Below are 17,423 nucleotides of genomic sequence, written 5' to 3'. Positions count from 1 at the left end.
TCCATCAACCTCAGCTAGCACTGCCAATGGTCACAGACAAGAAAAGATGTAGTCCATTAGCATCTACTGTACAAGCCCATCAGTTTGCCATCCTTGTCCTGGCCCATACCTCAAGAATCCTCCCGAATGTGCTGGGATTCCACAACTGACACAAAAGATTTCCTCACAGACAAGCTGATATAAAATGGGTTCTGTGAATGTAGATAGTTAGCAACAATGGCTTTAGCTAGCAGTCTTCCATGTGCATTTTCTGTATTTTTTGCTCTATAAGACTCACTTTTCCCCTCCTAAACCGTAAGGGGAAATGTGTGTGCGTCTTATGGAGCGAATGCAGGCTGCGCAGCTATCCCAGAAGCCAGAACAGCAAGAGGGATTGCTGCTTTCACTGCGCAACGATCCCTCTTGCTGTTCTGGCTTCTGAGATTCAGAATTTTTTTTCTTGTTTTCCTCCTCCAAAAACTAGGTGCGTCTTGTGGTCTGGTGTGTCTTATAGAGCGAAAAATATGGTAAATGTTACTAAGTTCGGTTCAGCTGGAACTCTGCAAATGTACAGGGGCTGTGCGTCTCATTTGGCTTTGACCTGAGCAATGAGCACAGCATCAATACAAGGAATCAGAGGGAGGAAGTGCCGTTCATGTGGTGTCCGCCCATCAAAGGAAGCACCAGTAATTTCTACCAAAGACCTCTCAATAGTAGATGTGATGATAGGTAGTTCTCAATCATAGCATAACATGCCTGTCAAACTGATCCACCAAAGCTCTAGCCATCTCTAATGCAAGTATCTGTTAAGGATAATGATATAATTTCCTGAAATGCAGATGTTTACTTATGCTAAATTACTGGGTACTTTTAACATTGTTCCCCCCCGGCAGTTGCTCTTATGTTTTTGGCTGACTGAATCACAGAGAGAGGTATTTCATTCTGTTGTGACTGTTATTCCAGTAACTGTTATTTTTTAACTGTTTTCTGCTCTCTCTGTGCATGTGTGTGAGGGACAATGGCTGCTAAGAGAGGATGTTTTCAGGATACTGCTGAGGACAGTGTTGTGTCAGCGTGATCTGTCGGATTTGAAACAGACAGAGAAAGATCCCTAAATGTTAATAGGGAGAAACCTGTGCAGGAGCTCTCTGTAAGGAACAAAGAAAATACTGCTGAGGTGAAAATAAAAACCTTTCACAATTGTAAGGCCTGAGTGAGGTAAATCTCTGGTGCAAGTCTCAACGCAGTTTTGTTTATAAGTCTAAGAAGACTTCCATCAACAATTCAAATGGGAACATACCCATGTTTGAATAAGCATGTGATTGTTTATGTTTATGAAAGTAAAGTTAAGTAAAGCTTAACATAGAGCAGCCTCCTGAAGGACTAGAAAACTTAACCAGTGGGGAAACCAGCTCTAACAAAAGGGGTAAAGTAAAACCCTGTGGGGAAATGATATTGTGACAGCTCATTATAATGTACCCAGAGGCTGCTCTGTGTTAAGCTTTCCCAAGATGTTACAAGCCCTTGGATCACTGCAGGAACTAGATTTCTTCAGTATAGGCTGGTTCCTTTCTTTTCTTCCTTTCCTGTTCACCTGCGCCTAAGTAATGCTTTCTTTGGGACTTGTCAGGAGCCTTGTAGGAAGTGCAAGTCAGTGGTATCCTGAAGAGGCGAGTGGATCCTTGTTCTATTTTAAAGCATATTAAGGCCCTTCTCTGTGTGCCGCCTCCGAGAGGGGTGGGGTGGTCACATGAGAACAGGTCTTCCCAGTGGTCGCACACATTTGTGGAATGCTTCAACCACGCTGGTGCCATCACTATCTGTTTTTAGGCACTAGTCAAAAACAATTTTATTTTCTCATTATGTTTTAATTTTCAACATGTTTAACAAATACAGTCAAAACAGCTTTCTCCTTCCTCTTGTTTTTGTCAACTTCCCACCCCTTTTTCCATGGAGTTGTTTCTCTGCTTTTGCTGCACCCTGTTTTCTATCTATCAAATCATAACCACAGTATTATGATCTAATTACTTCTGATGCTCATAGCTCAAGTCCTGCTAGCAAGTTCATCATACTATAACCTTTCTTTAAATAGTCTGAAAAAGGCATCTATTCTTCTATACAACACTCATCATTAGATTGTTTTAATTTTGCTTTACGTTTTGTCAGTTCTGCATAGCCCATTATCTAACTTAACCACTGCTCTTTTGTTGAAACTTCTTCTTCCTTCCATTTCTGTGCATATAGAATCCCAGCTGCTGTTGTTACATACATAAGTGTTTCTAAAATGATTGGCAGTACAGAAGAACTGGGAAGAGGGGCAATCTTTCAGAGGAGAAAATTGAAGAGTGTCTGTCACTGGGCACGTGTACAGTGATACCTCATGTTACGTAGCGTCCCCCTTACCAATGCTTCGGGTTACGAGCTCTGCTAACCCGGAAGTAGATGCTCCTTGCTGTGAACTTGGCCCTGGGATGCGAGAGGAAGTTGTGTGCCAGCGGTGCAGCAGCAGCAGGAGGCGCCATTCGTGTTAAGAACGGTTCCGGGTTACAAACAGACCTCCGGAACGAATTAAGTTCGTAACCGGAGGTACCATTGTACTTAGATCTTTTCCTATTGAAGATTACAGCTTCCTTTGCTACTCTGTTCTGTATCAGAAACAACTGTAACTCTATGTGTGTAGAAAACTTTGAGTAGGAAAGCCGCTAAAAATTTGCACCACACTGAGATAGTCTTTTTTAACACTCAGTAATCAGGTAGTTTAAATGGCTTTATAAAATCATACAGTTTTTACCACATTTGTCACAACAATGATGCAAGCTGATGTTATATAATTGTAAGTTAAAATAGGTACATCATTTGACTACAACACATTGCCTAGAAAATCTAATTAGGGTGTGGGAGGACATGCTCCAATCCATCATTTCTGGTCATTTTCAACACTGCAGATTCTATGTCTGCGGATTCTTCTACATCAAAGATGAGATCATTCTGATGCACAACTCTGACCAGGCAGCAAAGACTGAGGGGAGAAACTGCTGTGGTTTATATTCAGCAGTTATTTAGCTGAAGCAATGCCACCTTGAGTTTTCCATACAAATAAGTGAAAACAGGGACAGAATCTTACAGTGTATTCCCATCTCTTAAGAGAAACACTGCCATTTTGGGCTCCGAAACAGGGTTCTTCTTGTCCTATTTGGGATTCTTGGGGACATCAAACTCTATGCAGTAAGACAGTGGAGTACATGTACATTTATAAACTAAGTATATTATCAGTAGTGGTATACATTATCCTAAAATAAAACAAGGTATGTATCTTAATTCAGATAGAAAGGAAGTTTGAACAACTAAGATTCCCAGTGACTGGACACCTCAAATAATTCTTGAAAAACAGCTGCCCATGAGATATGTCTAAAGCATTACTATCCAAAACATCTTCCCGTTTATACTTACTATTTAGTAGAATCTGACAATTGATACTCTCGCCGCCTGTCATAGCATTCTTGGATTCCAGGGTCATTCCATAAATACCTTATTGCATCTACATAAGGGTTCTCAAATGAGCACACTTTCTCTATGTCAACGTCTCGAACTAGCTGCGCATTAGCCTATAATAATAAAAACAAAATCCGATTACATTTAAGTGCATTAAACACACTGAACAAAATATATATTAGGTTACTTATTTACTTACTTACTTACTTACACACACACACACACACGCATAATGTGTTGATAAGAACATTTGGAAATGAAGTTTCCTAGACATACGGTCAGACTTCTTTTCAAAAATATGTGGTAAGTATGTTGTTGTTTTTTTAAAAAAAAGTACTTTCTGGAAGGTAAAATGGGTAAAGGAAAAGGACCCCTGGAAGATTAAGTGCAGTCGAATTTGACTTTGGGGTGTGACACTTATCAGAAGGCAATGACAGCACTCAGGATATTGAGATGCGAGTGTGAGTCACAAAAGGAAGTAGAATAGAAAAAGAGAAGTGATTGTTGGCTGACAATCAGAGTACTGGTAATTTGGACAGAGCAAAGGTGTGTGGACATTCTAACTAGGTGGAAGCTGGGGTTCAAGATGAAGACCTGCTAATATTAAACTGTATCTGAAAATACTTATATTCACTAATTCATTAGCAATACTACAGTAGCATATATGAAAGCTATAATAAACGTATGTTAACAAATCATACGTTTATGATAAATTATATTTATTGATATAAAATACGCTACAAAAATAGTGTTATGTTGGATATAAAGCATGAGCAAATCGTATTATTTTATTCACTTCATATAACTGGGAAAATGTCAACGTCAATTCATCTAATATAAAAGTAAAACATTTTAACTGGCAAAGATATTGGCTTTAAAAGCAAGAATCCCACAGTTGGCTACTGTAAGAACAGGATGCTGGACTTTATGGACATTGGCCTGATCACACACGTTCGTCTTATGTTCACCCAAGATAATATGAAAAAGAAGCTCTTCTGCTCTCTGTGCCAACCAAATGAGCTTTCTCAAAATGATGTACATGACCTTCATTTGCTCGTGCAGAAAGTGAATTATCCTTGACTCAATTCACTATACTCAATACTTGCTTATAGGGAACTGTCTGCAATTGACAACACAAACACTAACAGAAACTTATTTCCATAATGTGGAAAATCCCCTTCTTTGTTTGCTTAGCTAATCAGACATTGCTAAACAAACAATTCACAGGCTCAAATTTTAATTTTCAGTTCCTGTTTGAAGTAGCCAAAGAAATAGCACAGTTTCAAGCTAAGGAAGTTATCTTTTCTTTAAGCAAGCAGACTGCATTACTGAAAAACCTTTTCAGTAAGTCCATATAGTCTACCAGGTGTTAAAATTTACATCAGACATGGGAAGCTGGGGGAATCGGCAGTTACTCGTGAAGTCTAATGAATGTCTACTAACATTTAACCAAAAGATTGCACAACATCTTGCAATAACAGCCAAATAGCACCATGCCTTCTGCTTATATAACACTAGCTTTGTGCAACCGGCCTCCAATAGTTATATTCATTGATGCTACCTGGAACTATAAAATAAGGGGAAGTTACTGGTGCAAGAATTAAAAAGTTCATTCCTATGTGTAGCTATTAGAACCAGCTAGTTCTAGTCTTCATCATTACAGTAAGAGCAATACAGTCAAAGTGGCTCACTTGTCTAGAAATACTGATGCACTCTTTGGGACAAACAGCTCAACCCCTTATTCAGCAGTGTAATTTGAATACATGCCTAACAATATGCACACATTGGAGGAAGGAATGGCAGTAAGTATGGAACTTGAGACACTGTTTTTAATCCCTTACCTTTTGCTGTTCAATCACAAGATGCACAATACAAATTACTATGATTTTTGTATTTATTTCAATGTACAACGTACCTTTTCCTAACTGTAATTAAACTGTTTTATGGTAGAATTTGATCATTAGCCAATTAGCTACTATCATGAGTAGTTAATATCACAGCAAGCATATACTGCTGTACGTTAATAATGAACATAGTCAGATAATGCACTTTCCCCTGAAAAGTACACAGACTAATTTATTCAAATATTGCAAAGGATCATTAGTGAACTCTGCAACACACACAAAAAGGTGACTGCTTAAAAGAGAAATGTCAATAAATAGACAATAAAGTATCTTTGGCAGTTGTTCTCTTTTTTAAAAAGGAAAAGTTATAAACATTAAGTCCGATTGTGATGCATATAACAAAAATGGGCAGACTATGGGCAATATCCCATTTGCAAACGGGTTGCATTCTGAGTCACTGCATGCTTGTGTGAAATTGTGTGCAACCGTAACACCTATTGAAAAAGCCTGCAAACACCCCATTCTGCTCCCCCGCCCCTTTCTGGGATGTTTTTGTAATATTTTTGGGTCACTTCTGGGTTCAGTGCAATGTGTACATGCGTAGTTACGCCAATATTGGATGGACCTAAAACGTATGCTGCCTGTATATCCATCAGTATCTTTCCACAATATCTGCAAACAGATCTTAAGAACTGGGGACTTGTTAATGCACTCGCTGTAATATTAAATGATATCAGCAAATGCTCAGCACAGAGGAATATTTCTAGTAAGATCTAGCTGTTACAATTGTAGATCAAAGATCTGCAGCTGACAAAATCTACAATTCTGTAGTTGTGAAATGAAAGACTAAACATTCAAGTGAGAACAGAACAGATACAGAACCAGCCATAGCAAGAAAATGCTGGTAAGTTCCTCACTATGGGAAGCCATGGTTTCCAGTACAGTGGTACCTCGCAAGACGAATGCCTCGGAAGACAAAAAACTCGCAAGACGAAAGAGTTCTTCGTTTTTTGAGGTGCTTCGTAAGACGAATTTCCCTATGGGCTTGCTTCGCAAGACGAAACGTCTTGCGAGTTTGTTTCCTTTTGAAGCGGGAACTGGGCTGGCAGGGAGCGTGCGAGGGAGCGACCTACCTTTTCCAGAGGGATCCTCTTCTGGAGAGGGCACAGAGGAGGCAGGTGGGCTGGGATCCAGCGGATCTGGCTGGGTCTCTGCGCCGCCTCTGCCTCTCTCTCTCTCTCTCCCCCTCCCCAAAATGGCTGCTCCATTTTGCCCTAACTGCGCGAAGGCAGGAGGAGGGGGACCAAGGAGGAGGAGGCATCGACTGCGCTTGGGCCACCGTGAAGGCACCTTTGCGGGGGTGGGAAGAAGCCGGGAGCAGCTGCCGAGACTGTGGGGAGCCCGGCGGCGTGGCGCAAGGTAACGGGGGGAGCAAGGGAGAGTCCGCGCCAGGCGCTTCGTGCGTCCACCCTCGGTTCCTGGGCTTGAACTTCCTTTGGCACCTCGTGGAGAGAGAGGGAGAGGAGCGGGCTGGGGCTTTGATGTGGGACGCGGTTTGGCCGAGCGAAGACGCGGCAAGGTTTGGCGACAGAGGAAGGGGGGCTGTTTTTGTGGGGAGGTGGGAGGAGGTGTCTTTGCCTCTTCCCGGCATCAGATCCTCCAGGCTGGGGAAACTCCTCCTGCTGGGGAGCGACCCGCTTTGTGCTTTGCCCGCTTTATAATACATTACCAGGGTGCATCCGTGCTTCACAAGACGAAAAAATCCGCAAGACGAAGAAACTCGCAGAACGGATTAATTTCGTCTTGCGAGGCACCACTGTAATTAAACATGTGACGTTATAAAAATGATGGCACATCCATTTTTGTAAGCCACAGGAATGGGAGTTAAGTCCTTTATTTTAATCAAAGGTCTCTTGTGAACATAGGAATCAGTTCATTTGTACAGTGCTGTCTTCAATGTTTGGCAGCGATTCTCCAAAGTTCCAGGCGAGAGTCTTTCCTACTCATACCTGAGATGCCAAAGACTGAACCTGAGGCCTCTCGCACGCAAGACATGTGCTTTCCTGCTGAGCTGCTGCGCACTAGTGCCATGATGCCAGACATTAGCTAAATGCAAAAATTCCAGGACTTACAGTATTATCAGCATCTGAAGTGCAGAGTCTGTTAGAGGGCATGGAATAAAGCTTAGAGGTGCACTAGAGTGAGGAAATATGCCAGATCGGTAATAAGAATATAAAATAGTCACAATGGCCAACATAAAGCACAAAATATCTTTCTGTTAACACCGGCCTGTTCCAAATATATGTAACATGGGAGAGAGGAAAGGAGTGTAACCAGGGTGGATGAAAATCAATGATTTTTTAATAAAAAATTTAAAAAATCAGATTTTTTAAAAATTTAAATCAGATTTTTAAAAATTCTAATTGGATTTTTTAAAAAATAAAATGCTTTTGGAAGAAAATTCTTTCTAAAGTTAGTTTTCTATTTAAGTTACATTATAGTCCAGGAAATAAAGATTTGCTTTTAATTATGTAACATGAGACTTTATATGCAATGTTTAAATGTTTTGGTAAATGAATTCCATTAATCCATTCACAATGTCATGCTCTTCCAGAGGTTTCTGTAAGATTATTTGGGGCAGTTTTTCTAACAAGATGATAGTATCACAGGTGCTTGTTTTTGCAGTTCTCAAAAGTGTGAATTTGTGTCTGCAGAGATAACATGCCTTTTCACAGGAAAAATAAACATATAGAGTTGAGGGGGGAAATTTAAACCCATTGTTCCTTTGCAAATTTATATACACAGAATCAACCCCATATCTCTTCAATGCTAAGTTCCAAGAGGTTCAGTGAAAAGGATCTAGGAGTCTTGGTTGACCACAAACTTGACATGAGCCAACAGTGTGACGCGGCAGCTAAAAAAGCCAATGCAATTCTGGGCTGCATCAATAGGAGTATAGCATCTAGATCAAGGGAAGGAATAGTGCCACTGTATTCTGCTCTGGTCAGACCACACCTGGAGTACTGTGTCCAGTTCTGGGCACCACAATTCAAGAAGGACACTGACAAACTGGAACGTGTCCAGAGGAGGGCAACCAAAATGGTCAAAGGCCTGGAAACGATGCCTTATGAGGAACGGCTAAGGGAGCTGGGCATGTTTAGCCTGGAGAAGAGGAGGTTAAGGGGTGATATGATAGCCATGTTCAAATATATAAAAGGATGTCACATAGAGGAGGGAGAAAGGTTGTTTTCTGCTGCTCCAGAGAAGCGGACACGGAGCAATGGATCCAAACTACAAGAAAGAAGATTCCACCTAAACATTAGGAAGAACTTCCTGACAGTAAGAGCTGTTTGACAGTGGAATTTGCTGCCAAGGAGTGTGGTGGAGTCTCCTGCTTTGGAGGTCTTTAAGCAGAGGCTTGACAACCATATGTCAGGAGTGCTCTGATGGTGTTTCCTGCTTGGCAGGGGGTTGGACTCGATGGCCCTTGTGGTCTCTTCCAACTCTATGATTCTATGATTCTATGAATAGATTGTTTGGAGTGGAATAGATGTGCACAAGTAGCCAAGTGTGAAGCAGTAAAAATGAAAGTGCAGTCTTGTGAGCAGAATACTCCACAGGTCTTGGGATCTTTGTGTAATACAGTGGTACCTCGGGTTTGTAACCTCGGGTTACAAACACCTTGGGTTACAAACTCCGCTAACCCGGAAGTAGTTGAACTTTGCTCCAGGATGAGAATGGAAATCGCGCAGCGGCCCCATTAGCAAGAGTGTGCCTCAGGTTAAGAACAGTTTTGGGTTAAGAACGGACCTCCAAAATGAATTAAGTTCGTAATGCGAGGTAGCACTGTAATTGCACAAGTCAGTAATTTTTTATATAACTGTAAAAACTACTCTGAAAATTTATTATTCCAAAAACGAAACCTTCATCTGGTTGTAAATATTAAGATTATAAATATTAAGATTATACTAGCAAGAATGAGTCTTTCTGTAAAAAAAATGATTTAAATCAAGTCTTACTGACTAGTGATTTAAAAAGGATAGGAAAATTGGCTTCCAGGTGGAAAAATCAAAACTAGAAACTGAGTTATTAGAACCCAATACTAAGATTTTATCTAGAATGTATAACTTGTTGCTGAAATGGAATACACAGGATGAAACAGTCAAATCGGTTATGATCAAGTGGGCACAGGACGTTGGGCATAATATCATGTCAGCTGACTGGGAATGGTTATGGAACACCGGTATTAAATTCACGGCATGTAATGCATTAAAGGAAAATATTATGAAAATGGTTTATAGGTGGTACATGACCCCAGTCAAACTGGCAAAAATATACCATTTGCCCGATAATAAATGTTGGAAATGTAGAGAGACTGAAGGTACCTTTTATCACCTCTGGTGGACGTGCCCGAAGATTAAGGCTTTCTGGGAAATGATCTATAATGAAATGAAAAAGGTACTTAAATGTACTTTTCCTAAAAAGCCAGAGGCCTTTCTCTTGGGCATTGTCGGCCAATTGGTGTCTAAAGGGGATAGAACTTTTTTTATGTATGCCACAACAGCAGCAAGAATACTTATCGCGAAGTATTGGAAGACACAAGATCTACCCACTTTGGAAGAATGGCAGATGAAAGTGATGGACTATATGACATCGGCTGAGATGACGGGCAGAATCCGCGACCAACGAAAGGAGACGGTGGAAGAAGAATGGAGAAAATTTAAAAGTTACCTTAAGGACTATTATAAACTCAATGAATGTTAAAGTGTTGTGGTTTTCAGAGACAAAGGGTTACAGTGATATAAGGTCAGAATATAGAGAAGACTAAGATGACAGAGGTTCGAAGTAACAATTGGGAGTTGCTAAAAAAATAATAATGGACATTGGGATGCAGAAAGGGGGGGGGAGGGGAAGTCCAAGAAAAGAGGTTTATGAAAATATGCTATGAAACTATACGTGTATGTTTGTCTTTTTAAGTGTTTGTTTGTTATTTAAAAACTTTGTAAAACCAATAAAAATTTTATTAAAAAAAAAAAATTAAATCGTGATTTAAATCAAATCCACCCTGCTTGTAACCGTGTGCTGCAGAGATGCTGACCTCCCCCCCCCGCCTGCTACTTCACTAGACCACAACCCATCTCCCATTTCTCTCGCAAATTGATGCCCTGACCAGAACTGAGCTCAGAGGACATTAAACTGCACCTGCCCCTTGACGTCACGTGTTATTAATACAGACCTGTGTTGGAAAAAGACACAGGTCTGCTGCCACCTGCTGCTTGGCCCTCTGTTGAATAGCTAAAAAGACTGGGAGCATCATAAGACTCTGGGTGCTCTGACCCCCCTTATCCTGGGCTGGGTAGGAAGTGGATTCAAGGAGGAAAAGTTTCACCAAAAGAGTGAGAGGTAAGCGCCCAGCAGGCAGGAAAAATGAAAACTATAAAAACACTCCCTTAGCTTAATGCATATGGCAGAGAGATTGTTGTTGTTGTTTTAAGTATTCTACCATTTAAAAATCTGTACATTCCATTCCTTATAAAACAGATTAAAATTACCCTATACGTATGAAATTTAGTAAAGAAAATCTCTTTGGTGAGATAGACAAGTTCTCCAACTTTTAGAAACACTGAATGGGGAAAAACAGCTGTTCAAATCTGTGACTGGGCCAGCGTTTTTTGGGGGAGGGTTCATATTAACCGGTGAGATGTTTAACTTGAAAAGCTGATATGAAAAACTGAAATGCTTTGAGCCATTCAGTCCCCTGGGGATGCCTTTAATTTGAAGAAAAGACATTGTGCCATTTTCATTGTGTTTAAAAGTAGCGTATTTTAGAGCAGCCTAGAGATGCTCTGTACTACAACTTCCATTAACTTCCCAAGCTGGTTGGGGCAAATGGAAGCTGAAGCCCAACCAGGTTGGGGAAGGCTCTTGGAGAGTGAAGACGGACAACTTATCAATACAAGTAATTTGTTGTGGGTGAAAAGTCCACCATCCCCTGGGAAGTATCAGCGACCGTATTTTTCGCTTTATAAGACGCACCAGACCACAAGACGCACCTAGTTTTTGGAGGAGGAAAACAAGAAAAAAAATATTCTGAATCCCAGAAGCCAGAACAGCAAGAGGGATCGCTGCGCAGTGAACCCTCTTGCTGTTCTGGCTCCTGGGATAGCTGCACAGCCTGCATTTGCTCCATAAGATGCACACACATTTCCCCTTACTTTTTAGGAGGGAAAAGGTGAGTCTTATAGAGCCAAAAATACGGTACTTATCCCTCATTTGGTTGTATTTAAACACTTGTTGGCTTCAAAGCCTGGCTAGCTTCAAACTGGAAATGCTGGCTAATTTTTTTTTTTTTGCATACACCTTTCAGTGAAGCTGTTAGCTCAGCCAGCAGAAGTGTTAATTTAATTATTTCTTAAAACAATTACAGTTGAAAATCATAGGCTCTGTTTCTCCATCATTCTCTCCTGAGGGTGCCCACAGAAAACAAAATCCCGGACATGCATACATACATATATATAGGCATGAAGATAAAGGTTAAAAAAGGACAAGACATCACGGCCAGAAAAGCCTCCACTCCAAGGCGGTGATGGTCAAGGCACTTCACAAAGCATCTGCAACCCACTTTCCCAAGCCTTGCTGCCCACAGAACACAGCACCAGCTCCACCTCTCGCACAGCAGCTTCTTTCCACTCCAGGGCTAGAGGACAGCTTGTCCCTCAACTCCGAGCAACCATTTGTAAGCAAGTCTTGAAAAGCATGAAGAAAAAGCAGGGCAGTCCAACGCAGGCACAGGCAGCCCGCTCTTATTCAGGCCAAGGCATAATGAAATCCAACGGGAGATGTTAAGTAACAGTTGCAGAAAGGCTGCTCTGTGACTGACAGCGCTGCAAGCCTGCTAAAACAGAAAGCCAACTTTCAACTCCCACCAGGCAGCCTCCCTTCTTTGGAAGTCTTACATAAGCAGAACTTGAGTATAGCACCCACATAGTCCCTTCACAGCATAAATCACAGTTCTTAGGTTTGTTGCTTAACCAGACTTGCCACTGTTGGGAGAAAGGGTTCATGTCAATTAACTTTTGTATCAAATTTATCATACTTTTTTTTAAAAAAACAACAACATTGGGTTATAATGCATTGCACCAGCACAGGCTTTTATTTTCTGCTGAAAACTGTTTAAAAACTTTAAAAAACAAACAAACATTGGTGTGCAGATCTTATCTTTTTCTAATGTTGGTTACAGTTACATCGGCATGATGGTGAGAACCTGTGACCTGCCAGGTGTTGTTGAGCAACAACTCCCATCAGCCCCAGCCAGCATAAAAATAAGATAAAAAATACCTTGTTTAAAAACTGTTTAAAATATCTAAAAACAATTAAACCTAATAAACCATTTAAAGCAAACTTAAGAACAGGTGTACCCAAATCAAGTGTCTGGCTATGCCCAGTACAGTGGTACCTCCGGTTATGAACTTAATTCGTTCCGGAGGTCTGTTCTTAACATGAGGTGTGCTTTTGCTAATGGGGCCTCCCGCTGCCCCCGGCGTGCGACTTCCGCTCGCATCCCGGGGCAAAGTTGGCTACCAGGAGCATCTACTTCTGGGACAGGTGATGGTGGCTGAATAATGTCTACAGGCAGAGAGTACCAAAGCACAGGGGCTGACCAAAATTTCATCTTGCAGTTATTATTAAGTTCTAGATTAAGTTACAGTCTGTCATCTAGTTCTGTATTTAGTAATTGAAACACCAAAGAACAGTATATACACTTGAAATTTTAGGATATAAAGGAAACTGTTTATTTAATTACAAAGAGCAGTAAATTTTTGAGATTTAATTTTTTAGTGTATTAGTAAGCTTATCAAATAATAGCGGGTTTTTTGTAAAATTGAATTCATAATAAAAACTCATTGTTGTGAAGAGTGCACTTTTTGCCAATGTGCATTATATTCACCAGCAAATCCTTTTTGTTGTTGTTGTTTCAGAGTTCTCACAATTGAGGTGAACATTAGACTCGATGGCGCATTAGACTTGAGTAAAGACAGTAATACATACTGTACTTGGGAGAAAGCTCAGTGAGTGTTACACTGCATAGGATCAGGTTGTTAATCTATATTGCGCAAGGTTTCTACAAGGTGAAGTGGCCAATCTTTCAACTGGAATTAGCTGAAGTAGTGTTGGGACACAATTTTGCTTTGTGAGAGACAGAAAGCATAAACACACACTTGTAGAAAGCACACTCATATAAGTGCTTGACAATATTGGATTAGTGAACCACAGCCCTCAGAAAAGTGAATCAATTCTAAATGTGACAAGATTAGTAAACCGACTGAAATATATTCCATCCAATCCAAATAACTTTATCGTTCTAGCCACTGGCCATGACAAATCTAAATAAAATCTAAATCTTAAAAAAAAAAAGTGGTGTCGCGCCACAAATAATAGTCTCTATTTAGATCTCTGCGTCTTCCTTACAGTTTACTGCTGTATTGTCCAGGGTTTTCTTTTTGGCCGCCAAACAGGGCAATTTTATGAGTCACTGGAGCATTTACACCACTAAGAAACCATAGGACCTTCTCTGCCAGGAGAGACATTTTTCCTGTACAGATGGTGAGAAATCGCCTCCTGGGTGGGCAATATAGTAAATAGTGCAAGATGTCTTCTACCTGCAGGTGCCCACATATACAGAGTCTTTTTAGGATGCTGGAGGGCACAGTCTGAAAACACAGCCCAGTAAAAGCGAATCTTAGCAAGCCCAAGATTTGACAGGTAACTGGCTCTAAAACGGACCATTTTCAGAAGGGGGAACCAAGCAGAGCATTTAGAGAATTTAATCGCTTGCAGATCATGTAGCAATTCTGTCCAGTGGCACCAATCACTTAGTTGGTGTTTGTCTGTGGATGTAATCTCCTCTACCTTATGGAAATAATAAGAGTTCAAGATTCTGCCACAAAATTGGTTTTGCACCATTTCTAACCCTTTGATAGCATTCTTATCCTTGTCCCAGATTTCAACTCCATAAAGCATTTGAGGGATCGCTTTACTGCCAAATATTTTTAGCACGGGCTCAAACTGTTTTCCAACCTTTGTGAAGTAAAACTTCATCAGAGCCCCAATCTCTCTCTGCACTCTGGTTTTCACCACCTTGATGTGCCACTTATAAGTCAATGTTTCATTAAAAAGGACGCCAAGATATTTGAAAACATGGGTTTGCTCTAAATCATGGTGCTCAAGCATCCATTTATAGTGGGGGCTACATTTTCAGAAGACCATGATTTGGAGTGGTTAACCAGGAGGTCTTCTTGTTTACAATATGAACTGAGAGCATCCAGGAAGTTTTTAAGGCTCAGACAGGAAAGAGAAAGAAGGACTATATCGTCCGCATACAGCAAGCAGAACACCTTCCTGTTTCTAAGTACTGAAGAGTGAAAGTGAGCTTGGGCTAAATGTGGGATTATGTCGTTGATGTAAAAGTTGAAAAGTGTGGGGGCTAAAATGCAGCCTTGTTTTACACCACTAGCTGACTTGAAAGATTGAGACAAGTAGTCATTTAGGCCCACTCTGACTCTCGTGCCAGTATCGCTCTAGAATCAGCTCTAGAATCAGCTCTAGAATCAACAGGAGTCGTCTATGTTCTTTATTGGTGAATTGAGCAAACCAGGAAGATTTGGCTTCATATTATATCCAAAGCAGGGACCATGGCTTGTTTTTTCATAACCAAGCACAATTAGCAAGCCAACAAGAAATCATGGTTTCAGGTCGGCTAGTTATTGTGGCTTCTTAGAGAGAAACAAACCACAATCCCTGGTTTGGGCATAATGCAAAGCTAAGACTTCCTGGTTTATTTTATTCTGCTCATGGCACAGAAGGGCAGTAGTAGTTAGGAAACATGCACCAGAGCACTGCCTGTACTTCCTAAACCATGATTAGTCTAGGTTACTGTGATGTGCAAATAAAGCCAAAATATTGGATATGGTACAAGCTAGCATCCAATTGCACCACACCACCAGAGGTATATATAACATCACCCAGTAGATCAGAATTCAGACCATAGAAGCCAACTCCTAGGGGCTGAGGTCCCTTCGTCGTTGTCCCCCCAATAAAATATTTGAGGGGGGCAGCCACCCCAAGTTGATGGGCACTGCCATTCAAATGGTGTACATGCACCATGCCATGTGGTCAATTATGCAGGGTGGGCATTTTATTCAAGTTGGCATCTCTGGTTCGGACTATGGGGTCTGCTGCATAGGGTTGTATCTCTCAGGCCTTATCTCATGCACAAGGGTAAGTTCTTTTGTGGGGAACTTTGTTGTAAGGATGCTTTGCACAAAAAGTGAGCAACCTGAACTAAAGCACACTGCTAACACTTCTGCTCCAAGTATCTTGCTTTGGGACTCTAGACCCGGCCAACCAACACCCCATTGCATCCCAGTTCTAACTATTGGGACTCCATGGGCAGAGCACCCAAGCAGAATAAACAAGGGAAGAGGAAACATATTCTGCATGCGTTAAGTGCCACAACTGCCTCCCATGTACTCCACTCCTCTGTTTTACGTGAATACTGTGTCTTGCTTAAAATGGATTATTGAAACACATTCCTTCCTCACAAAACCAGGAGTCTCTCCTAGACAGGGAAAGCACTCACACGCACACACAAAAGCACACACAAAAGCTCTCTGTTGGCAAAGGCCACGTGCTCCACTCCAACCATTGCCAAATCTGGTCAAACACTCATAAATTTGGCACTCCAGGCTAGCCTTCCCCCTGACCCCACCCCCCACTGACCCTGCTCCACCCCCACCTTGGGCCTTTGCCTGGCTGGAATGTGTTCTTGAACAGGGATAAAGCCTCCTGCCTGCATGGAGAATGTGTGCGCATTTCTATGGTTGGAGTAGAAATGGTTGCCTACTGTATACAAAGGTAAGAGTCACACCCACTGCTCTACTTTCTTATCCCTCTGGCCCTGCCTACTACTGGAATGTGGCCTCCCGTATGTCGTCTGTGAGGGAGAGCACCCTCAAACTGAAAAACGCTCCCTCTTCCCTGCCTACAGATATGTTGCTCAAATCAATACAAACCACTTTGAGGTTTTTATTTTTTAACCATCAAGCAGTGTATAAATCTCATGAAATGAATATATAAAGCCTGAAAATGAGTTCACACTTTTGGCAACTAAATGTGGCAGAATTTCAAGCAGGAATCTTCCTTCTCGGGCTCAAAGAGTAATCTCCTCTCCCTGATATGTTATCCTTCCTGCAATTATTGTTGGTAATTAATTTCCCCACAAAAAGTAAAGGTAAAGGTAAAGGTACCCCTGCCCGAACGGGCCAGTCTTGACAGACTCTGGGGTTTGTGCACCCATCTCACATCTATTGGCCGGGGGCCAGCGCTGTCCGGAGACACTTCCGGGTCACGTGGCCAGCGTGACAACGCTGCTCTGGCGAGCCAGAGCCGCACACGGAACGCCGTTTACCTTCCCGCTGGTAAGCGGTACCTATTTATCTACTTGCCCCCGGGGGTGCTTTCGAACTGCTAGGTTGGCAGGCGCTGGGACCGAGCAGCGGGAGCGCACCCCGCCGCGGGGATTCGAACTGCCGACCTTTCGATCGGCAAGCCCTAGGCGCTGAGGCTTTAACCCACAGCGCCACCTGCTTATCCAATATTATTAATAGACATACTTCCATGTTTTATAAAGATTTTGAGATACACAAAAGAAAGGAATCTACATCATCATGTATTTTAAAATGAAAGGGTTTTTTGTAATATATTTACTGCCTTTTGTAAAGATTTCTATAGGATCTTAAAAAGTATTACATTAAAAATATCATAGCTGTAATGAGTGTTTAGCTAGGTAAAGAAACCTGGTGAAGAATAAAGCCCAGAGTTTGGTGTAAGTGGAAGAAATTTAAAAGGGATCAGTGTTGCTAGATGCCAGGATGTGTTTCCGCGGATAAGGGGCTAGTCCTGGACAATTGAGAGAGCAACCCAAACCTGCAGAGGGTCTGGTCATGAAGCTCTGGAGGCCAACTTCTTGCAGGCTACTCTTTCTTTTCTTCTCTGTAACAAAAACTTCCAGCATAGAAAGTCTCAATCTGCAGATGTACACTCATAATG

General features: G+C 41.5%; 1 protein-coding gene across 2 annotated transcripts in view; it reads right to left on the bottom strand.

Annotated features, from left to right (window-relative positions):
* Window positions 1–17,423, bottom strand: part of LOC309542721 (guanine nucleotide-binding protein G(q) subunit alpha) — a 97,211-nt gene that overhangs the window by 23,829 nt on the left and 55,959 nt on the right. For both annotated transcript variants that reach the window (XM_082241653.1, XM_082241654.1), the window contains exon 3: window positions 3,430–3,584. In XM_082241653.1, coding sequence (XP_082097779.1) covers window positions 3,430–3,584 — 155 coding nt within the window. The remainder of the gene's footprint in view (window positions 1–3,429; window positions 3,585–17,423) is intronic.

The sequence above is a fragment of the Podarcis vaucheri genome (assembly GCF_965113315.1).
Source record: "Podarcis vaucheri genome assembly, chromosome: 11".
In the NCBI taxonomy this organism is placed as follows: domain Eukaryota; kingdom Metazoa; phylum Chordata; class Lepidosauria; order Squamata; family Lacertidae; genus Podarcis; species Podarcis vaucheri.
This window is presented reverse-complemented; position numbering and strand designations above follow the sequence as displayed.